The 16119-nt window shown below is 36.6% G+C and overlaps 11 protein-coding genes across 11 annotated transcripts; 7 read left to right on the forward strand and 4 right to left on the reverse strand.

The window, feature by feature from the left end:
* Window positions 1-45: 45 nt before the first annotated feature.
* On the reverse strand, window positions 46-1654 carry Gasu_25230 (uncharacterized protein). Its single transcript, XM_005706609.1, has 2 exons — window positions 1254-1654; window positions 46-1199 (listed from the first exon to the last, which is right to left on the reverse strand). The coding sequence occupies exons 1-2, from the start codon at window positions 1645-1647 to the stop codon at window positions 631-633; spliced, it is 963 nt and encodes a 320-aa protein (XP_005706666.1). The 5' UTR covers window positions 1648-1654; the 3' UTR covers window positions 46-630.
* Window positions 1655-1664: 10 nt separating this feature from the next.
* Gasu_25240 (uncharacterized protein) lies at window positions 1665-3495 on the forward strand. The gene is made up of 6 exons (XM_005706610.1): window positions 1665-2141; window positions 2199-2852; window positions 2900-2992; window positions 3044-3144; window positions 3195-3325; window positions 3377-3495. The coding sequence occupies exons 1-6, from the start codon at window positions 1688-1690 to the stop codon at window positions 3468-3470; spliced, it is 1527 nt and encodes a 508-aa protein (XP_005706667.1). The 5' UTR covers window positions 1665-1687; the 3' UTR covers window positions 3471-3495.
* Window positions 3496-3499: 4 nt separating this feature from the next.
* Gasu_25250 (translation initiation factor IF-1) lies at window positions 3500-4124 on the reverse strand. Its single transcript, XM_005706611.1, has one exon. The coding sequence runs from the start codon at window positions 4010-4012 to the stop codon at window positions 3566-3568; it is 447 nt and encodes a 148-aa protein (XP_005706668.1). The 5' UTR covers window positions 4013-4124; the 3' UTR covers window positions 3500-3565.
* A 10-nt stretch (window positions 4125-4134) lies between these two features.
* Window positions 4135-6801, forward strand: Gasu_25260 (uncharacterized protein). The gene has a single exon (XM_005706612.1). The coding sequence runs from the start codon at window positions 4858-4860 to the stop codon at window positions 6763-6765; it is 1908 nt and encodes a 635-aa protein (XP_005706669.1). The 5' UTR covers window positions 4135-4857; the 3' UTR covers window positions 6766-6801.
* Window positions 6802-6804: 3 nt separating this feature from the next.
* Gasu_25270 (phosphatidate cytidylyltransferase/ phytol kinase) lies at window positions 6805-8081 on the forward strand. Its single transcript, XM_005706613.1, has 4 exons — window positions 6805-6998; window positions 7051-7416; window positions 7466-7831; window positions 7880-8081. Exons 1-4 carry the CDS (start codon window positions 6810-6812, stop codon window positions 7955-7957), a joined length of 999 nt encoding a protein of 332 aa, XP_005706670.1. The 5' UTR covers window positions 6805-6809; the 3' UTR covers window positions 7958-8081.
* Window positions 8082-8084: 3 nt separating this feature from the next.
* Gasu_25280 (uncharacterized protein) lies at window positions 8085-8595 on the forward strand. The gene is made up of 2 exons (XM_005706614.1): window positions 8085-8356; window positions 8403-8595. The coding sequence occupies exons 1-2, from the start codon at window positions 8097-8099 to the stop codon at window positions 8536-8538; spliced, it is 396 nt and encodes a 131-aa protein (XP_005706671.1). The 5' UTR covers window positions 8085-8096; the 3' UTR covers window positions 8539-8595.
* A 4-nt stretch (window positions 8596-8599) lies between these two features.
* On the reverse strand, window positions 8600-9754 carry Gasu_25290 (ubiquitin carboxyl-terminal hydrolase L5). The gene is made up of 5 exons (XM_005706615.1): window positions 9617-9754; window positions 9258-9564; window positions 9088-9193; window positions 8902-9038; window positions 8600-8856 (listed from the first exon to the last, which is right to left on the reverse strand). The coding sequence occupies exons 1-5, from the start codon at window positions 9748-9750 to the stop codon at window positions 8641-8643; spliced, it is 900 nt and encodes a 299-aa protein (XP_005706672.1). The 5' UTR covers window positions 9751-9754; the 3' UTR covers window positions 8600-8640.
* Window positions 9755-9764: 10 nt separating this feature from the next.
* Window positions 9765-10805, forward strand: Gasu_25300 (glycerophosphodiester phosphodiesterase). Its single transcript, XM_005706616.1, has 5 exons — window positions 9765-9907; window positions 9955-10017; window positions 10074-10245; window positions 10301-10503; window positions 10558-10805. Exons 1-5 carry the CDS (start codon window positions 9791-9793, stop codon window positions 10780-10782), a joined length of 780 nt encoding a protein of 259 aa, XP_005706673.1. The 5' UTR covers window positions 9765-9790; the 3' UTR covers window positions 10783-10805.
* A 14-nt stretch (window positions 10806-10819) lies between these two features.
* Gasu_25310 (uncharacterized protein) lies at window positions 10820-11664 on the reverse strand. Its single transcript, XM_005706617.1, has 2 exons — window positions 11350-11664; window positions 10820-11299 (listed from the first exon to the last, which is right to left on the reverse strand). Exons 1-2 carry the CDS (start codon window positions 11483-11485, stop codon window positions 10842-10844), a joined length of 594 nt encoding a protein of 197 aa, XP_005706674.1. The 5' UTR covers window positions 11486-11664; the 3' UTR covers window positions 10820-10841.
* A 170-nt stretch (window positions 11665-11834) lies between these two features.
* On the forward strand, window positions 11835-12635 carry Gasu_25320 (mitochondrial ribosomal protein L23 precursor). Its single transcript, XM_005706618.1, has 2 exons — window positions 11835-12036; window positions 12093-12635. The coding sequence occupies exons 1-2, from the start codon at window positions 11929-11931 to the stop codon at window positions 12426-12428; spliced, it is 444 nt and encodes a 147-aa protein (XP_005706675.1). The 5' UTR covers window positions 11835-11928; the 3' UTR covers window positions 12429-12635.
* A 39-nt stretch (window positions 12636-12674) lies between these two features.
* Gasu_25330 (vacuolar protein sorting 11-like protein) lies at window positions 12675-16115 on the forward strand. The gene is made up of 2 exons (XM_005706619.1): window positions 12675-13724; window positions 13779-16115. Exons 1-2 carry the CDS (start codon window positions 12693-12695, stop codon window positions 15939-15941), a joined length of 3195 nt encoding a protein of 1064 aa, XP_005706676.1. The 5' UTR covers window positions 12675-12692; the 3' UTR covers window positions 15942-16115.
* Window positions 16116-16119: the final 4 nt, after the last annotated feature.

Genomic DNA, 16119 nt, shown 5'->3' on the forward strand with positions numbered 1-16119 from the left:
AATACATTAACAACAACATTCGAATTGAAACAAAGCTTATCATTTTAGGATGAACACATATTTATCACTTCCTCTATAGGCATCTTCTCAAAGTAGGAAAGAAAGATTCAAAACAATTTGATAAAGTAAGTACAATCAACAAGTGCCATATAAGAACGACTGAATTACTGATAGTATTTATAATCTATCTTTCATAAAGCAATGGAATTGTAAGCACTCAAGTAAAACATGCAAAATGATATCATTGAAATTCCACAGAACATAGTTTCTATAAGGCTTTGATTCTCATATGTTCACTAAATATAGACATTGTATAGAAAATGTTAAAAAACTTTTCTAAACAAATGCGATATCCAAAAATGACTGCTACTTACTTGAGTTCAATTTCATTTATGGATGATGAGAAAATTTCACTTGAGGTATTCCATATCTATAGAAATATCCTTAAGAGTGTCTTTATCCTTTTAACAGTTTCTCTTTCTTCCCTTGTAGAATATCAGGGCTTGTTTACGTCACTTGAATATTGCAATGGTTGAATAGACTCCAAGATAAAACAAACAATTGCCAGATAAGCATACAAAATATGTCGCTTCAAGAAAACTTGTGATGACTGAATATTGCGTGATAATCTTATATTCTTTCTTTCCTTCCTTTGGCGATGAGTTTCCCAAATAGCAACTTGGGTGTCGCTTCTGTCGAAGGATTTTCCAGAATGACTACACCTGAATTTGTTGGAAGTGGTTCAATCAAAGTAGTAACAAAACCGCAGGAGCCGCATTGAACACGTTGTGGAGAACCTTGAAACAAAAGTCGAATACCACATTTACGACAAATACAATGACGTGTAGGTCTAGATCGATCAACGTTAGAAGAATCCAAACTGTTTGTAGCAGTGGCAATATCATTTGCTCCGGAATAGGAATTGGACAAACTTCTTTGTATGTGAGAGGAAGTCGATCTTTGATTCGATGGTGTGCCAGTACGACTAGTGCTACTTGTAGAAGACATAGCAGAAGATAACATATTTCGAGGAGTCATAACAGTAATAGTACCACAACCTCCACAACGAACACTCGTCGCTCCAGAAGGAAATATAATAAAGCGATTGCAACCATAACAAGTTCCAATACTATGAGACTGCAATAACAAATCAACAGAAGGAACTCCATTTTCACCCAATGATAATAAAGAACGACAATCTATAAAAAGTATTGAGAATACTTTATAAAGAAGCCAAGCTTAATAATACGTACTTCCACACTGAATAAGTCCATAACTCCTTTGAACCAATAATAATACGCCACAAAAGGGACATATACAACGAATAGGAGTTGAGTGACTTCTATAAAAGTTTCTCGGAGCATCCGGAGTAAATACGTTTGTTCTATCTTCTCTTACGTTAGTTCGAGAAATATTAGACCTTTCGTTAGGGTTGTGATGAAACGTATCGGTTGAATATGCAACTGGAAGCATATTCCTTTGGCCATTTTCGTTTCCACTAGGGAAGGAGTATATAGCTTCTCCCTGACCAAGATTAGATATTTGTTCAGAACGTTGTCTTGAGTTGAGAGAAGAAGCCACAGGTAAAGAAGCATGAATATGTGAATGTGCAACAGGAAGGCCATCATCCTCTTCCGTATTATTCATAAATACACATTTCTACTGATTGTGTGTGTGTACAACTTATATGAGCGAAGATCATCAAACAGCGAGTACTTCATTAGTGGACGACTTTGAGGAAAGATATGCTGTGGATGGAATAGAAGAAGAATTGTATCGTCAAGGAGAACATTACTCTCCCATATTAACTCCAGCTTCCATCTCTAATAAGCCTTCTCCTTATCATATCAAAGCTTATGGCTTTACCAATCACTGGTTGGAACACTTATTAAGAGATGTTTTGATGCTTTCCTTATTTTCCGTTTTTGGAGTATTAACTCGAATTGGACTTTCTCTTTTATTTGGTCCTGAACACGCAGACGTGACTTCAAAGACTGGAGCTTTATTTTATGACTTGCCACCTAATGCTGTCGGTTCCTTTTTTATGGGTATATTTGTTGCTGGCAAGTCATATATACCAAGTCAATCAGCACCTACAATATATTTATCTTTTACTACGGGTTATATGGGTTCTGTGACAAGTAAGTGCTGCATTGGAGAGACCAAAAGTGTTGTTAACGTTTGATGATCATATTTAGCTTTTGCTTCCTGGAATCAACAAGCGGTAGAAATGTTTGCTGGTGGAAACAAAGTTGCAGCACTTTTTGAGTTAGTCATTGGTGTAGAATTGTGCTATTTTTCGTTTATGATGGGTCTCCATAGTGAACTGGCTTTGAAAGGCTTTGTTCGTAACTATCTTAGAACACTAGTCAATCGAGGCTTGGTAGGAAATCATATTGAAAAGCAAAATCATGAAGAACATTTTGAACAACAAGAAACTTCACAAGGAAATGGTGTAGAATCCACCTGGACTCCTCATGTTGATGATACTCAAAGAGACTCTTCCATGTTTGGTTCCATTTCCAGAACAAGTTTGGAGAATCATCTCGAGGAAATTCAGAGAGAGCTAAGTAGTCGAAAGCATAGAACATCCAGTTCTCGTCGTACAAGTACTTCCGATGACTTTCTTGGTTATCTTGCTGTCCAGTTGAATTCCGTTATTGAGAGAATGGGTAGAAAAACATTTTCAGATGAACGATATGAAAGAAGACAACAGCAAGACAACTCCAAAGATATTCAGCAACATACACCAAAGCTAAATTCACAAGTTACGAAGCCTAGCCAAGCAACTACTCAAGAGGATCAAAGGTTTTCGAACAAGTTAATTTTGTTCTTAGGTTTCATACTTTTTGGTAATGATAAGTTGCTTTGATAGATTTATTTTCATTTATTTTTTTAGTCGTTGTTTATGGTGGTTTTATAAGTGCAGCTGTGGTAGATACAGATAGACAAAGAAGAAGCTATTGGTTTGCTTGTATATTCGGTCCATTTGGTACTGTTCGTTTGAAAACTTTGGATATCCTATTGAGATAAGCTTTTCGAGGTGCCATTTCTCGTTGGCAATTGGCAGCTTTGAATCGAAATGTTGTATGGTTTCCGAAGGGTACTTTTATTACGAATATGATAGCAAGTGCATTTGATGCTGTAAGTTGAGAGAATTTTTATTTTGTTCATCCTTTGAACATGAAATATAGGCTTTTGCAGCTATTCTACTTTATCATGATGAATATTGGTCTTTTGTTATACTTCATGGTCTGTCTTTAGGCTTTTGTGGTGATATGAGCACTGTGTCTACTTTTGTTGGAGAAATGTATTCAATAGTCAAGTAAGTTGTTTGGGGAATAATATATCCACAAAAGTAATCATTTGTGTCAAGGTTGCATCATAAGTACTTGTATGTTTCTATATCTGTCATTTTGGGTCAAGTTATTGGTTTGTTGATTTATGGAATACCTTATTGGATAAAGTAACCATTCCAACCTCCCATTGGATACAACGAAATAGACGGTCATTCCTTCTTTATTTATCCCAACTAACGTTCTCCATTCCTACTCTCAAAAGTGTTTTAACGAAGTCGAACAATAATTCTTCCTTTTGTGATATCATATGGTGATATTTCTACCTTGACCCTATCTCCTTCTAGGATTCGAATGAGATTCTTTCGAAGCTTTCCGGCAATATGTGCCAAGATAACAGAGCCATTTTCTAACTCTACTCGGAATACTGCGTTGGGCAACGTATCTATAACTTTTCCTTCAGCTTCCAACATATCCTTTTTCACCTTTGCTGCCATCCACAAGAAGAAACTTTTGGAAAGAGTCGGACGTGTACTGAGTGTTACCTTTGTACACAATATCGCTCTACGCGTTATAGATTGACAAAAGAAACGCTCCTTGCCAGAACAACAACCAACCACACGTGGTTTTTTTATCTTTGTATAGGAACAATCCAAATAGGAAAAGGATAAGCTTGTGAATCCCAACAACATGCTGATCGTATTATTTCTTACCATCCATAAAAATCATTTTCTATTCATAATGAACAGTAGACTCTTTGTAAAGCCATTGAGATAAACACCCTTTTAGTATTTCATAGGTTGATTATATTCTTGACAAGGTTATTCTGAATTGCGAGTTGTGTTCCATCTCAAGAAAACTTTTAATGTTGAGAAAGAGTGGCATAAGACAAAAGAGTATCGTAGAAACTGTTTGATAGTTCAGGTCGTGAAAACGACATATTCTCAAGTTGAAGTCGCCTTTTCACGGTTTTTCTATCAACTAACTTTTTCTCCGAGTGATCACTGTCCGACGTGAAGTACCCATCACGGCAGAAAAACAGCACTCGTTACTATCCTAACACTTTGAATTAGTGCCATAGTCGAGATTGACAAGTATTTTGATACGGTTTGAAACCACGTTTTATTACGAAATACGACAGATATCAAAATTGTTGTGTGACTCTAAAGAGGACGACGAAATGCATTAGGGAATTGAAGTATTTTATTGTAATGGGTGATTTCACATGTCAGTTTGCTTATAAAATATGAAAATTACGTTAACTGATTATAAACAGCTGTCTTATAACCTAATTGCAAATGCAGTGTCGAAATAACCTCTAAATAGGATGGAAGAAGTATGAAACTTATGATTTTTGGGAATCGAAAGTAACATACACTTTGTTTTGAAATAGTCCTTTCTTTATGTTGCATTTATATAGACCGACTTGTTAGTAGTTGCAATAATATTCCAGAAAAAGATGCATTTCCTTTTCAACCATCCAAGTCTAAAGGACAGTATTTGAATACTATTTCTTATATATCAGGCGTCCTAAAATATTCCATATTTTGCAAGACACTAGATGTTAACGCATTTCTCGCAAGGCAGAATTTATCTTTGTATGCAAAGATTTCCTATCGATGGAAAAAGTCGTTCCACAGCATTATTCTCAATGATTTCTACTCATCGAACTGGAAGACCTCCACTGTTATTTGCAAGTAGACCGGATTCGGAACTTAATGAAGAAGAGAAGCGACTAAAGGCTCAAATAATTAAAAGGAGAGAAAGACAGAAGAGAGCTTATAGACGAAAGAAGCTTGGTAGAAAAGTTGAGTCTCAAGCGTCCTCTTTGAAGTTGGACTCCACCACTGACTTAAACTTTGAGTCAACGACTTGCAATAACGAAAAAGATATAACGCTCACTCATTTTACTAGAAATAACTTGTCCTTGGTATATCCTTCATTCTCCAGCTTTACTAATTTTCGAAAACATCTCGTCGCAGAACTAGAGCAAGGCTTCTCCAACTTAGATAAGGATGTTCAAAATTTTTTAGGATCCTTGTTGGTCTTTCCCAGTTCTTTTACACTTGAAGCAGCGTTGGTAGTTGGAAAATTCTTCAGTCCCAACGTCTTGGAAGATGTATTACGACAGTTTTTGTGGAAAGGCTTTATTTATGTGGATGAAGATATTCGATTCTTTTTAAATCCTCTAGTTAAACGTTATTTAGAATGGCACTATTATAGACCGTTGAATTCACCTAGAAGATGGGCTGTTTTGGAAGCCGAAATAGCTATTTTTCAATATTTTTATGAACAGATAAAGGAGCGAGTTCGAGATCACAAGATATATGTATCAGGTTTGGAACGCAAAATGTCGATGAAGTTTATCGATAGAGAACGAGACAATATTCTTATTTGTTTGAAACATGCACGAAGAAAGAGCAAAGAGTGTTTACAAGACTTCTTAAGCAGTGGCGGCAGTATTTTTCGTTTTGGTTTGAGAGCAGAGAAACGTCTTCATTATTTTGGAGATGCTTTGGGACTTTGTTGTTCAGAATTTTTTTGTTGTTCATCTCATTCCAAAATGAACAATGTATATACTATTCCAAATGATTCTTGGAATAGCGAACAAGATGCCATATTATTGTATCATTTAGCGGAGTCTTATGCGGACGCTATGCAATGGGAAAAGGCAGAAACATTTGCACGATACAGCATTCGTTTACTGGAAGAACTGCATTTGGAAATTTCCAGTTATTCTTACTTTCCACCTTTATTACTACTTGGTAATATATTATATGAAACCGAACGTTTTGAAGAAGCCAAAATGTCCATATTATCAGCAATGGATTCCATTCGACGTTTTGGTCTTTATTATTCGTCTTATACTGCCAACGCATTTATTATTCTTGTCAATCTCTTTTTGCAAGAAAATGACATTTTTAGTGCTCAACAAACTGCTTCTGATTTATTAGAAGTTGTTCGAAAGATTGGCTTCGATGAGTTACCATTATTTGCAGACACGATGGGAATGTTTGGTCTTATTTCTTATGCTTCAGGTGATTTAACAGAAGCAGAAAGGAATTTACGTTTGGCCTTGGAGTCTTTACGCAGTTGGAGTTGTTCATATTTATGGTTTGATGTTCCTATGAAGCATTGTATGCATTTAGATCTGTGGTTAATGGATTCTCTTTCGATAGTATTGAAAGCCCAAGGCAAATATGATGAAGCAGATAAATATAAGGAAGGAGTTGAGATGATTGCTACCGAAAGAGATATTTGTTTGCGATATGTTTCAGATACTTCCATATCTCCTCATAAATGGACTATCCAAGACCTTGAGTGTTCTTCAGAGTTGAATGGATGGAATAGTATTCCTAGTTGGATAGAGTATGAAACCAGCGAAGGATTATTTTCTAATGATGTTTGGAATACGTTTTATTCATTTCCGCCAAGTATACAACGTGTTTTTATTAAACATGTTTGTTGAGAGAAGCATTTATGAAAGAAAGGATGAGCTTCTTCATGAAATGGATGGTGGAGATTGGTAAGATTCCTTTTCACTATGGAGTATCTACGAATACTTGTTTTGTGCTTGCAACAAACTTTATAAAAGAACAAAAACCACATAAGAAAACCAATAGATTGAGAGTTTCTACTGTATTCTTAAAGCATAGGAAAAATCTCTTTTATGAAAACACAACAAGTAGAGTTTTAGAAAAGGTTCGTGAGTTGGGAGCTTAAACTAAGACTGTTGAGTTGAAACATTTGACAGTTTCGTTGTAGAATTAGTATGGCGCTTACGGGTTCTTACTTTATGTCCACTGTTTCTAGTATTCCTCCTTTTTTATTATCAACTGAAGTTGTGTTTGAGAGGAAGGATTTGATTGTAGCCTTTGCAGATCTACTCGGTGCTACTGCGTGGATTCTTTGCTGGCAGTGGGTCGCTTCCAAGAATTGGATAGAACGAACGATTAGTAGAAAGATTGTTCACATGACTTGTACTCCACTGTTTGTGCTGACTTGGCCGTTCTTTACTGATTCGTCTGGATCACGTTGGGTTGCTTGTTTAGTGCCACTAATTATGGGCTTACGGTTGTGGATTGCTGGAAAGGGTTGGTCGAGTGATACAATAAGCAAAGTAAGTTGTAAGTCTATTATTTCTGTAGTGATCGTCAACTTGCTTTCAGATAGTCTCTCGAAAAGGTTCCATAGAAGAAGCATTGAAGGGTCCTCTTTATTATGTCATTGTGACTTTTTTGGTTACCTTGTTTTGTTGGAAAGATAGTCCACTTGGTATAGTTGCCTTGATGCAGCTTTGCCTTGGAGATGGATTTGCAGAAGTGGTCGGTCGTCGTTGGGGAAAGTCACTTACGTGGCCTTTTTGTCGGGACAAGAGTGTAATAGGAACTTTGGCTTTTTCTATCGCTGGATTTCTTGCCTCCTACTGTGCCGTTGTATATTTTAATATTGTAGGTATGAAGTTTTACGGAACTGAGGAGCTTTCTACTTTTTCTCTCCTCATCATTACTTTGGCTTGTTCCGCTGTCGAGTTGGTAGGTTACCCTTATAGAATATGGCTAGTCTTATCTGTTGTTGTTTAGGTAAATTTCTGGGATGACAACTTTTCAGTTCCTCTCATGGCTATATTAATTGGCGCGCTTTTAACACGACATTCTTAACCTTCCAAAGGCATATTCTTCGACACACGAGTAACAAATGAATGGCTTTGGTAAATTCGAAGCTTCGATGGGCATTTTAAAAGCAGCTGATGTGACAGTAAATAATGAATATTAGTTTTCTATTTGGGCTTTGTGAGAAATGGTAGCATTTATCACTGGTAGTTATTTAGTACAGTCTCCTTCGATATTCCGCCGGAGCACAACTACAAGACTAGCCTTTCGCCATTCTATTCCTCAGGCTAGGAGCATGAAGAATTCCAAATATATCAGTATGAAGACGGAAACAACTGAACAGAAAGAGTCTCCTTATAAAAAGTTGGAAGAGAATGTGCAAGCAAAGAAGAATGCCGAGTATCGAGGTCCTCAAGGGTTTACTCCTTATGCTGAAACTGTCAATGGGTAAGTATATTCTCAATCGACAGAAATAGAAACTCATATCTACTAGGCGTCTCGCTATGATAGGATTCTTTTCTATGATCGTCGCCGAACTTTTTAATCCTTCTCATCCATCCTTGTTGAAACAAATGGAAATCATCTTTCCATTTGATAAACTTCCTTTTATTGGAAATATTTTGGGTTGAGAAAGGAATCATTTGGTAAACCTGTACATGTTGTATATGCTATTGGGAGAGAAGGGATTGATCGAACAATGTAAATAAAGTCTCATACATTCTTTCATATTCCTATGTAAATGACAAGTCACTATTTTCATGCAACCATTTGAACAAATGAAAGATAAATGGTAACATATTATGCCGTCTCCTGTTCGACTCTCTTCGAATACTTCTCCTCTTCTCATCTTCCATGCGAGTTTGTATCTCCTTCATTTGCATGGAAATACTCATCCGTTCCACTTCCAGAGAACAACTTTCCAAGGCAGTTTGATAAGATAGCAATTCCTGTCTTATTTCAGAATCTCAAAGGTGCCTTTGCAGTATGCTTACTTGTTGCCATATCTTTAAAGGATCCCTCACAACTGCCAACAAATTGAAACGTATTTCTCCTTCACCATATCGTTCAATACGTTTCTCTATCTCTGAGATAGCTACATCTGTCCAATGTCTTTCCGCAGTATATGAACCTAAAATTCCCTTCAGTTAACAGGACTCATTAACTCAACCATTTCATACCTCTACAGATGGGGCCTTTCTTCAAACCATCTAATTCGTAAATCCTTCCTTGAAATGGAACGTAACTTATAAAGTGAAAAGAATCGCTTTTCTCTTTCTCATCAAACTATGTTTTTGTACAAATAGACTTTTGAGTTCACTCGTGCTCTATCAAAGAGTCTAAAACCAACCTCAAAAGAGAAATGCTGCAATCCTGATAGACTATTATGTGCAGAACGAATCGTTTCCGAGTTACTCAGAGCCAAACCACGGGTTTGTGGATCAAAGTCTTTGGTGAATTCCTTAAACTCGGCAAGTTCAGAGCCTAGTTCCAAGTCCTTTGCATTGAAAACAACAGAGAGTAGTGCTTGAGTGCCACAAGCATTTTGGATTACTTGATTGGCAAAGAATAAATCGACATCTTGAGAAAAGGACAATTCTTGTTCGCTTCCTTGATCTGGCAACCACTTGAATAGAAATATGAGACCGTGAACTGGCCTAATGACGATTGGTTACTATGAAAGCAGAAAGTTTTCCCAAAATAACCCACTCTAAACTACGTAAGAAAGCTGCATCTAACTGTAGAACTTCTTCTACTTTGACATCTTTGACACCAAGATCCTCCAAGAGTTGAGTAAAGACTGCTGGATCAGATTCAATAGTATTCCAACCGCCATCCTCCATTGGGAAAAGAATAAGCAATCGTTGGCATATTTTATACCGAATGATGTCCAAAGTTATTATTCCTAAGATAGTGGGACATAGAGGAGTTGGAAAGGAAGGACTTGCACCAGAAAATACTTTAAGAAGTTTTGTTCTCTGTATGGAGAGAAATATACCAGTATGCTATTCACTCGATGCAATGATCGTTGATTCACTTTCCAATAGTATATTGAAACTGATTTACGCGTTTGTAAAACTGGAGAAATTGTTCTTTTTCACGGTACACCGGTTGGCTTCTTATGTACTTGAGAGATGGCGTACAATATTCATTCTTTTTGGAATAGGAAGGAACTATCCCTTTTTACAAGGATGGAACAAGTCGAATTGGTGACCTTTCACTGGAAGAACTAAAGAGATTGGATGTCGGTGGAGGACACACAATTCCTTCATTGGAAGAATTATTTGTTGCTATTGAAGAACAAAAGTTTAACTTGAAGTTGAATTTGGAATTGAAAGGTGAGATGGGTTTACAGAAGTTGTGGATTGTTGTTAGATATAAAGTCATATATAGGTGAAGAGTGGAAGAGAAAAGAGTCAGGTGACCATCAGAGATTGTTGTTACTTGTAGAAAAGTATCATATGCAAGAAAGAGTAGACTATTGCTCTTTCCACCATGAAGCTTTAGCCCATCTGAAAGCATTATGTCCCGATGTAAAGATTACTTACTTATTCAATTATATGGGACAGCCAACTCCTTTGGATTTTGTAGAACAAGTAAGTTTGTTTTTTCTATTCATTATTTGTTTTATATGGACATAGACACAAAAGGCTTGTTATGGTGATGCTAATGGTGTTTCGATGCTCTTTCATTACTTAACTAAAGAACAAGTTTGTACAGCTCATGAGAAAGGTTTATCAGTTACAGTTTGGATGCCTTGGATATTCGATGATTCCGAAGAAGACTGGAAGAAGTGTTTAGAACTTCAAGTTGACTTGATCTGTTCCAATTATCCTTTTGGTTTAATGAATTTTTTAAGTAACATTTCGGAGTAAACATGCAAGTGAAATCATATTTCCCAGTTCCCATTTGTATCGAACAAATATTACGAATATCATACGAATCCGAAGCAATCAGGACAAACCATTAGAGCACTGCCTCCACATTTCGTACATACTTGTCTCAAATTCTTTCCTTTGTATATAAATTTTAGTTTTGAAAAGTTAGCCAGTTCAAAAGTGGATGCTACTGCTTGCTCATCACACACTTGTATGCTTCTGCTGTCGTGGCAACTACATAAAGAACAAGGAATTACTCCAGACCCTTTACATCGGGGACACAAAGTCTTTCTAACCCTATTTATATCACTCATATTATTACAGGTACGAGAATTGTGTCCCAATTCCCCACAGAAACTACACCTTCTTGCAATCTTGGTTTTTCTATCCAAAAAGTCTCTTGAAGGAGTTGAGATAACTTTTCGTGAAATTGGTGCAACCACTTTACAAAGATAACCAGATGAATATCCTTGGAGATCATTTCTCAGTTGAGATCTATTGCAGCATCGGAAACCTTTGCATTAACAATTGAATACTTGACAAAAAGAATGGAGTCCATCTTACTTGCATAGCGCAACAAACTCTTCCTCACTGAATATTCTTGTCTATAGATTATCCTTGTAGAGGAGCAAAGAGTATATTTATTTACAAACAAACTGCAAAATAGGAAACATTTCACGGATAACTTGTGTGTTTTCATATGCAACGATTGAGAAATGGATTCAACATACAAAAGCCTTTGAACATTTTCTTAATCTTTGCGAGATTACAATTCACATTGTGGGAGGCGGTTTTGATAAGAAGCATTTCGATTTACAAAACTATACAACAATAAAAGAAAGAGAGAATTCTAGTTCAAGAGAGAACTCAATAGGAAAGCTGTGCGATTATAGGAAAAGTCTTGAAAGATAATTCAATCCCCATTATTCTTTAAAATACTCGACAAATAACCGCTTAACGAAAATAATCTTTCTTCAGAACTTAACTTTGGTATACCATATGAAGACTAGATATGAAAAGACAATGGAAATAATTTCAACAAGTTAGTAAAAGGAAATAAATGTCCAATTTCTTTGAAATACAAAGTCTCTTCAAAATGATTCATCGCTTCTTTCTACTGAAAATGAAAAATTCTGTTGGGTAATGTCATTTCCAAAAGTATTTTTTCCCGACTTTTCTTTAAGGTTGCGTTTTCGCTTACCCAAACATGTAGTGGAAAGCTCTGGACCAGAAAATGTACAAGTTGAAAGAGTAAGAAATCCTGTTCATACTTTGGTTACAAGTTTAGCTAAAGATTGTCTTTTGAGGATCACACTTGGACTCGCGTCTTGGCTTTTCGAACCGAAACGACAATGACCAAGCCAGAAATTCGTCAAATCCTTGAAAAACTTTATGGATTTGAAGTTGAAAAAGTACATACGAGTATTCGTCGAGGCAAAACTTACTATCTTCGTTATGGTCGTATGGGACAGTTGATGGCAACTCCCAAGAAGTTGAAGACTTCCCCTTTCAAAGTAGCATATGTTCGTTTAACTGAACACATTCGATTACCCAAATCACCCTTATTAGCTCTACAAGAAATGGGAGAGAAAGCTCCGGCATCCTTACTTCCCGTGAATACAGATTCTTCTGCTGCTTCTTGAAGAACGTGGTTTTATTTGAAACTCTTAACGGATGGGATCGTATTTGTTGGTTTATAACTGAGAAGTGGAAATAACCTTGCTGTACCAAGTAGATATGTTTGGTATGCAACTCGAGAGAAGGTGATTCCTTGTTCCAGTACGTTGTATGTTACAAGGTTATAGAGTATATAAAAAGAACATTCTTCTTTTATTATATTTTGTTTTCACAAGTCACATTTGGCAATCAAATAGTATCCGAATAGACTTCCACAACAATTTGTCTTTATGTTTCGTTGGAAACTTTTTCGATTCTTTTCTATTGAACAAGTTGCCGGTCCTCTTGAAGAAACAAACGCACTTATAGTAGAACAAACCGACAAGAATAGAAACGATGGTATTGACAAAACGTTGCTTCCTTTCTATAGACTGTTGTCCTCTCGAGCTTTCCGGCAATCAGCTCTTTCTTGTTTTAAGAGACCTCTGACAACCCAAAGAAGAATATTATTTATGCGACAACCTAATATTATGGAAACTTTTCACTTCAATTTCTCACATAGTTCCTCTTTACTTCAAGAACCCATGTTTGGGCACGGTATTATAGAAGTACCCAATAGCACTTTGTGCGATGCTGCAGTTCCTTCGATAATGGATGACTTTGTTGCATTCGTTGGATTTGAACTTATCCGTAGTAGCTTTTCCAGTTTAGATAGAGAAAGAAATGTGCTCAAATTGTATTATTTGTATTCCAGTTTTGAACAAACGAGTTCCCTTTTGGAGACTGGAGCCATATTTTATCCCGAAGTTGCAAAATTGGTCACAACGATGCACTTGAGTTATGAAAGTAGACCAACCGCTGTTGCTGTAGATAGTCATTGTAACAACGCTGCTGTGGGTTTTGCAGATGGAACAGTTTTGCTTCTTATGGGAGACATAAAAGTGGACAAAACAAATAAGCTTCGAATTCTTCCTGGTGCTGGAGAAACAACGGGACCTTATGGAGTTCACTTTCTTTCTTTTGAGACAAGTTGTTCATCATGGACACCGAATAGCTCAGAAATGAGAATATTTCTGACCACATCTTCTTCAGTTGCAGTTATCAAGGTCTATTCTCTTGCTTCCTATCACAGAGAAGTATTAGATAGAAAAGGAGGTGAACAAATGCGTTGTTCTATTATGTTTTCTGTTGAAAGTAATTCGGATGAAATGTTTGTTGCTCGAGATGAGGCTATCTATTTTTTTCATGCGGATGGTCGTGGTCCTTGCATTGCATTTCCTTGTCTACACTCTCAAGTTTGTTCCAAAAATAATTATATTTTGGTAATTAGTATCTTCCTTGTTATGAATAACTCCAAGTTGTTGAGAAATATTTAGGTATGTAATGAAATGGAAGATGGAGAGTGGATGATTTATGATATGAAACACAAGTTAATTGCCTTTCGAGAAAAGGCTCCCTGCACAAGATTGGCTTGTTTATGTGCTATTTCCTCTCCAAGAGAAATATTTCGTAGGATGGAGAAAGCTGATCTTGTTGAGACAAGAGAAATATATTTTTTGTTCATAGCTACAGATGGCTCATGTTTTGTGCTGAGAGAAAGATCGGTTCGAGAGAGAGTTCATTTACTCATGCAAAAGAGGTTCTATGAAGCAGCTGTTGCTTTGGCTAGAAATTGTGCATCACAGTTTCCTTCAGAGTCTTCTCGCCAACTGATGTATCAAGTTCTTTTGGAGTTTGGAATTCATCTCTTAGGAAGAGGCGACTTTGAATCTGCTGCTAATCAGTTTGTAGAAGGGATACATTATGGTATTCCCGCATCTAAAGCAATCAAGCTATTGTGTGATCAACCTTGTACAAAAAAGGCTCTCATTCGATATTTAGAAGCTTTGCACTTGCACGGTGATGCAAGTCTGCCATATACTCGAGTATTGCTAACTTGCTATAAATATGAAAAGTTAGAAAATGGAAATAGTTTATCTAATGATGCTCCATCGGTAGAAGAGAAACTTCGGAATGATATCGTACAATATTCATTATCGAAACGAGATGCGAGAGAACTATGTGAGTTGTGTATCGATGCAGGATTGACAACATTGGCACAAGAATTTGCTTGGTCTTTCGAGATATACGATATCTTTTTTGAACAGAGTCTTCAAAAGAATCAATCCAATATTATCGACGTGTTTGAACAATTTTCTAGTTTAGAACCTTACAAGGTATTGGAGGCATTGGAATCTTATGCAAGAAGATTCTTTGATTGTTCTTCTATCCATTTTATGAAATGGTTGAGTAACTGGACTTGCCGTTTGTTTGCGGATTCATCTTCAAGTCAACAACATTGGGAGAAGTTTATTCAAACGATATGTCATTTGTATATAGACAATCCAAGAGGTTTGATAAAATTTTTTGAAAGTATATTCAATTCCGAAGTAGATAGCGCTCTTGTTCTTTGGGATGTGAAAACATTACGTCGAATGTGGTTTGAGTCTCTTTTATTCACAGACTCGATGAATTTTTTGGAAACTGAAGAAAAGATCCCTTTTGAACAAACAAACATGAAAGTAGCTGAGCCACATTTTCTTTCAACGCTATATGAAAGTACAATGCTTATAGGAAGACCTGCAGTTTCTACTCGGAACAAGAAGAGCAACAAGGCACTCAATCTATTGCAAAGTTCTCGAGTCGGTATCGAAGATTTTGAAGCCTTATCTCTTGCGGAGTTGTATGGACATGCTCCTTGTATGGAATATTTGTATGAAAGAACCAAAAAATATTCAGATGTTGGTCAGATGCTTTTGTTGAAGGAAGATGCAGCATCTTTGTTGAGAGTTTGTCGTCGTCATGGCATTCGTGAACCTAACTTATGGATACAATTATTGCAATTCTATGCTTCTTTGTATAAGGATAACGTGAATCGTGAAAGACAACGATTTCCAGCTATTCTTCAAGAAGCTATCGATGCATTGGATCGTTCTGGTATTATGACTCCTTTGGGTATTGTAGAAAGCCTTATGAATTGTTCAGATGGAAAAATACCTCTTCCTATCATTCAGAGTTACATGGATAGAACATTGAGTGCATTAAGATATCAACTGGAAGAAGAGGAAGCTACTCTGAATACTTTAGAGAGTCAAATGCGTAGTTTAAAAGAAGAAAGAAGCAAGTTGAATGATTCAGTTATGATCATTCAGAATGATCGTTGTAGCAAATGCGGTGTTGAACTCACTGTGCCATTGATCCACTTTTTATGTGGTCATTCTTACCATATAGACTGTCTGGTAGATATGCAATCGAGCACAAGATCTGTCTCAACAGCCTTAGGTAATAGTACTTACAGTGGTCAAACTTCAGAGTTGAGAGTGGACACAAGTACTTTGAGTTGTTCACTTTGTGAGCGCGAGTTTGAAGGAATCGTATCTATGAAGGCAGCTTTTGAAGATAGAAAAAGGGAACCAGAAGACTTTTTTCGCTTTATTTCAAATAGCAAGGACGGTTTCAATACCGTAGTTGAGTTTTTAGGACGTTGCGTATTTTCCTGAGTGGCAATTCAAAGTCTTTTGTGCGCACAGAATCATCCATTACTTCCTTTTCGTTCAGTAAAGGTCAGTAATGTACGCGAATATAGTCTAGCCTTCCTGGTTAAGAACAAACAACCAAACGATGATGAGCCACTGTAGGCGGGTTGCCGCTCGACCGTTAAGAAGGCATAATAATTTG

This window comes from Galdieria sulphuraria (genome assembly GCF_000341285.1).
Source record: "Galdieria sulphuraria unplaced genomic scaffold scaf_18, whole genome shotgun sequence".
NCBI lineage: Eukaryota > Rhodophyta > Bangiophyceae > Galdieriales > Galdieriaceae > Galdieria > Galdieria sulphuraria.

Bases quoted from the DNA above. Each gene is read 5' to 3' on its own strand.
- Gasu_25330 (XM_005706619.1), top strand. From the start codon at position 12,693: ATGTTTCGTTGGAAACTTTTTCGATTCTTTTCTATTGAACAAGTTGCC. The intron at 13,725-13,778 runs GTAATTAGTATC...AGAAATATTTAG, and splicing joins CCAAAAATAATTATATTTTG to GTATGTAATGAAATGGAAGA.
- Gasu_25280 (XM_005706614.1), top strand. From the start codon at position 8,097: ATGGTAGCATTTATCACTGGTAGTTATTTAGTACAGTCTCCTTCGATA. The intron at 8,357-8,402 runs GTAAGTATATTC...CATATCTACTAG, and splicing joins TATGCTGAAACTGTCAATGG to GCGTCTCGCTATGATAGGAT.
- Gasu_25270 (XM_005706613.1), top strand. From the start codon at position 6,810: ATGGTGGAGATTGGTAAGATTCCTTTTCACTATGGAGTATCTACGAAT. The intron at 6,999-7,050 runs GTTCGTGAGTTG...AACATTTGACAG, and splicing joins CAAGTAGAGTTTTAGAAAAG to TTTCGTTGTAGAATTAGTAT. The intron at 7,832-7,879 runs GTAGGTTACCCT...GTTGTTGTTTAG, and splicing joins CTTGTTCCGCTGTCGAGTTG to GTAAATTTCTGGGATGACAA.
- Gasu_25320 (XM_005706618.1), top strand. From the start codon at position 11,929: ATGTCATTTCCAAAAGTATTTTTTCCCGACTTTTCTTTAAGGTTGCGT. The intron at 12,037-12,092 runs GTAAGAAATCCT...TTGTCTTTTGAG, and splicing joins AAAATGTACAAGTTGAAAGA to GATCACACTTGGACTCGCGT.
- Gasu_25230 (XM_005706609.1), bottom strand. From the start codon at position 1,647: ATGAATAATACGGAAGAGGATGATGGCCTTCCTGTTGCACATTCACAT. The intron at 1,200-1,253 runs GTACGTATTATT...TACTTTTTATAG, and splicing joins TGGACTTATTCAGTGTGGAA to ATTGTCGTTCTTTATTATCA.
- Gasu_25260 (XM_005706612.1), top strand. From the start codon at position 4,858: ATGTTAACGCATTTCTCGCAAGGCAGAATTTATCTTTGTATGCAAAGA.
- Gasu_25240 (XM_005706610.1), top strand. From the start codon at position 1,688: ATGAGCGAAGATCATCAAACAGCGAGTACTTCATTAGTGGACGACTTT. The intron at 2,853-2,899 runs GTAATGATAAGT...TTATTTTTTTAG, and splicing joins CTTAGGTTTCATACTTTTTG to TCGTTGTTTATGGTGGTTTT. The intron at 3,145-3,194 runs GTAAGTTGAGAG...CATGAAATATAG, and splicing joins TAGCAAGTGCATTTGATGCT to GCTTTTGCAGCTATTCTACT.
- Gasu_25250 (XM_005706611.1), bottom strand. From the start codon at position 4,012: ATGGTAAGAAATAATACGATCAGCATGTTGTTGGGATTCACAAGCTTA.
- Gasu_25290 (XM_005706615.1), bottom strand. From the start codon at position 9,750: ATGGAGGATGGCGGTTGGAATACTATTGAATCTGATCCAGCAGTCTTT. The intron at 9,194-9,257 runs GTTGGTTTTAGA...ACAAAAACATAG, and splicing joins TGCAGCATTTCTCTTTTGAG to TTTGATGAGAAAGAGAAAAG. The intron at 8,857-8,901 runs GTAAGCATACTG...GAAATAAGACAG, and splicing joins CTTTAAAGATATGGCAACAA to GAATTGCTATCTTATCAAAC.
- Gasu_25300 (XM_005706616.1), top strand. From the start codon at position 9,791: ATGATGTCCAAAGTTATTATTCCTAAGATAGTGGGACATAGAGGAGTT. The intron at 10,246-10,300 runs GTGAGATGGGTT...AGTCATATATAG, and splicing joins GTTGAATTTGGAATTGAAAG to GTGAAGAGTGGAAGAGAAAA. The intron at 10,504-10,557 runs GTAAGTTTGTTT...TAGACACAAAAG, and splicing joins CTTTGGATTTTGTAGAACAA to GCTTGTTATGGTGATGCTAA.
- Gasu_25310 (XM_005706617.1), bottom strand. From the start codon at position 11,485: ATGAAAACACACAAGTTATCCGTGAAATGTTTCCTATTTTGCAGTTTG. The intron at 11,300-11,349 runs GTAAGATGGACT...GTTAATGCAAAG, and splicing joins GAGTTTGTTGCGCTATGCAA to GTTTCCGATGCTGCAATAGA.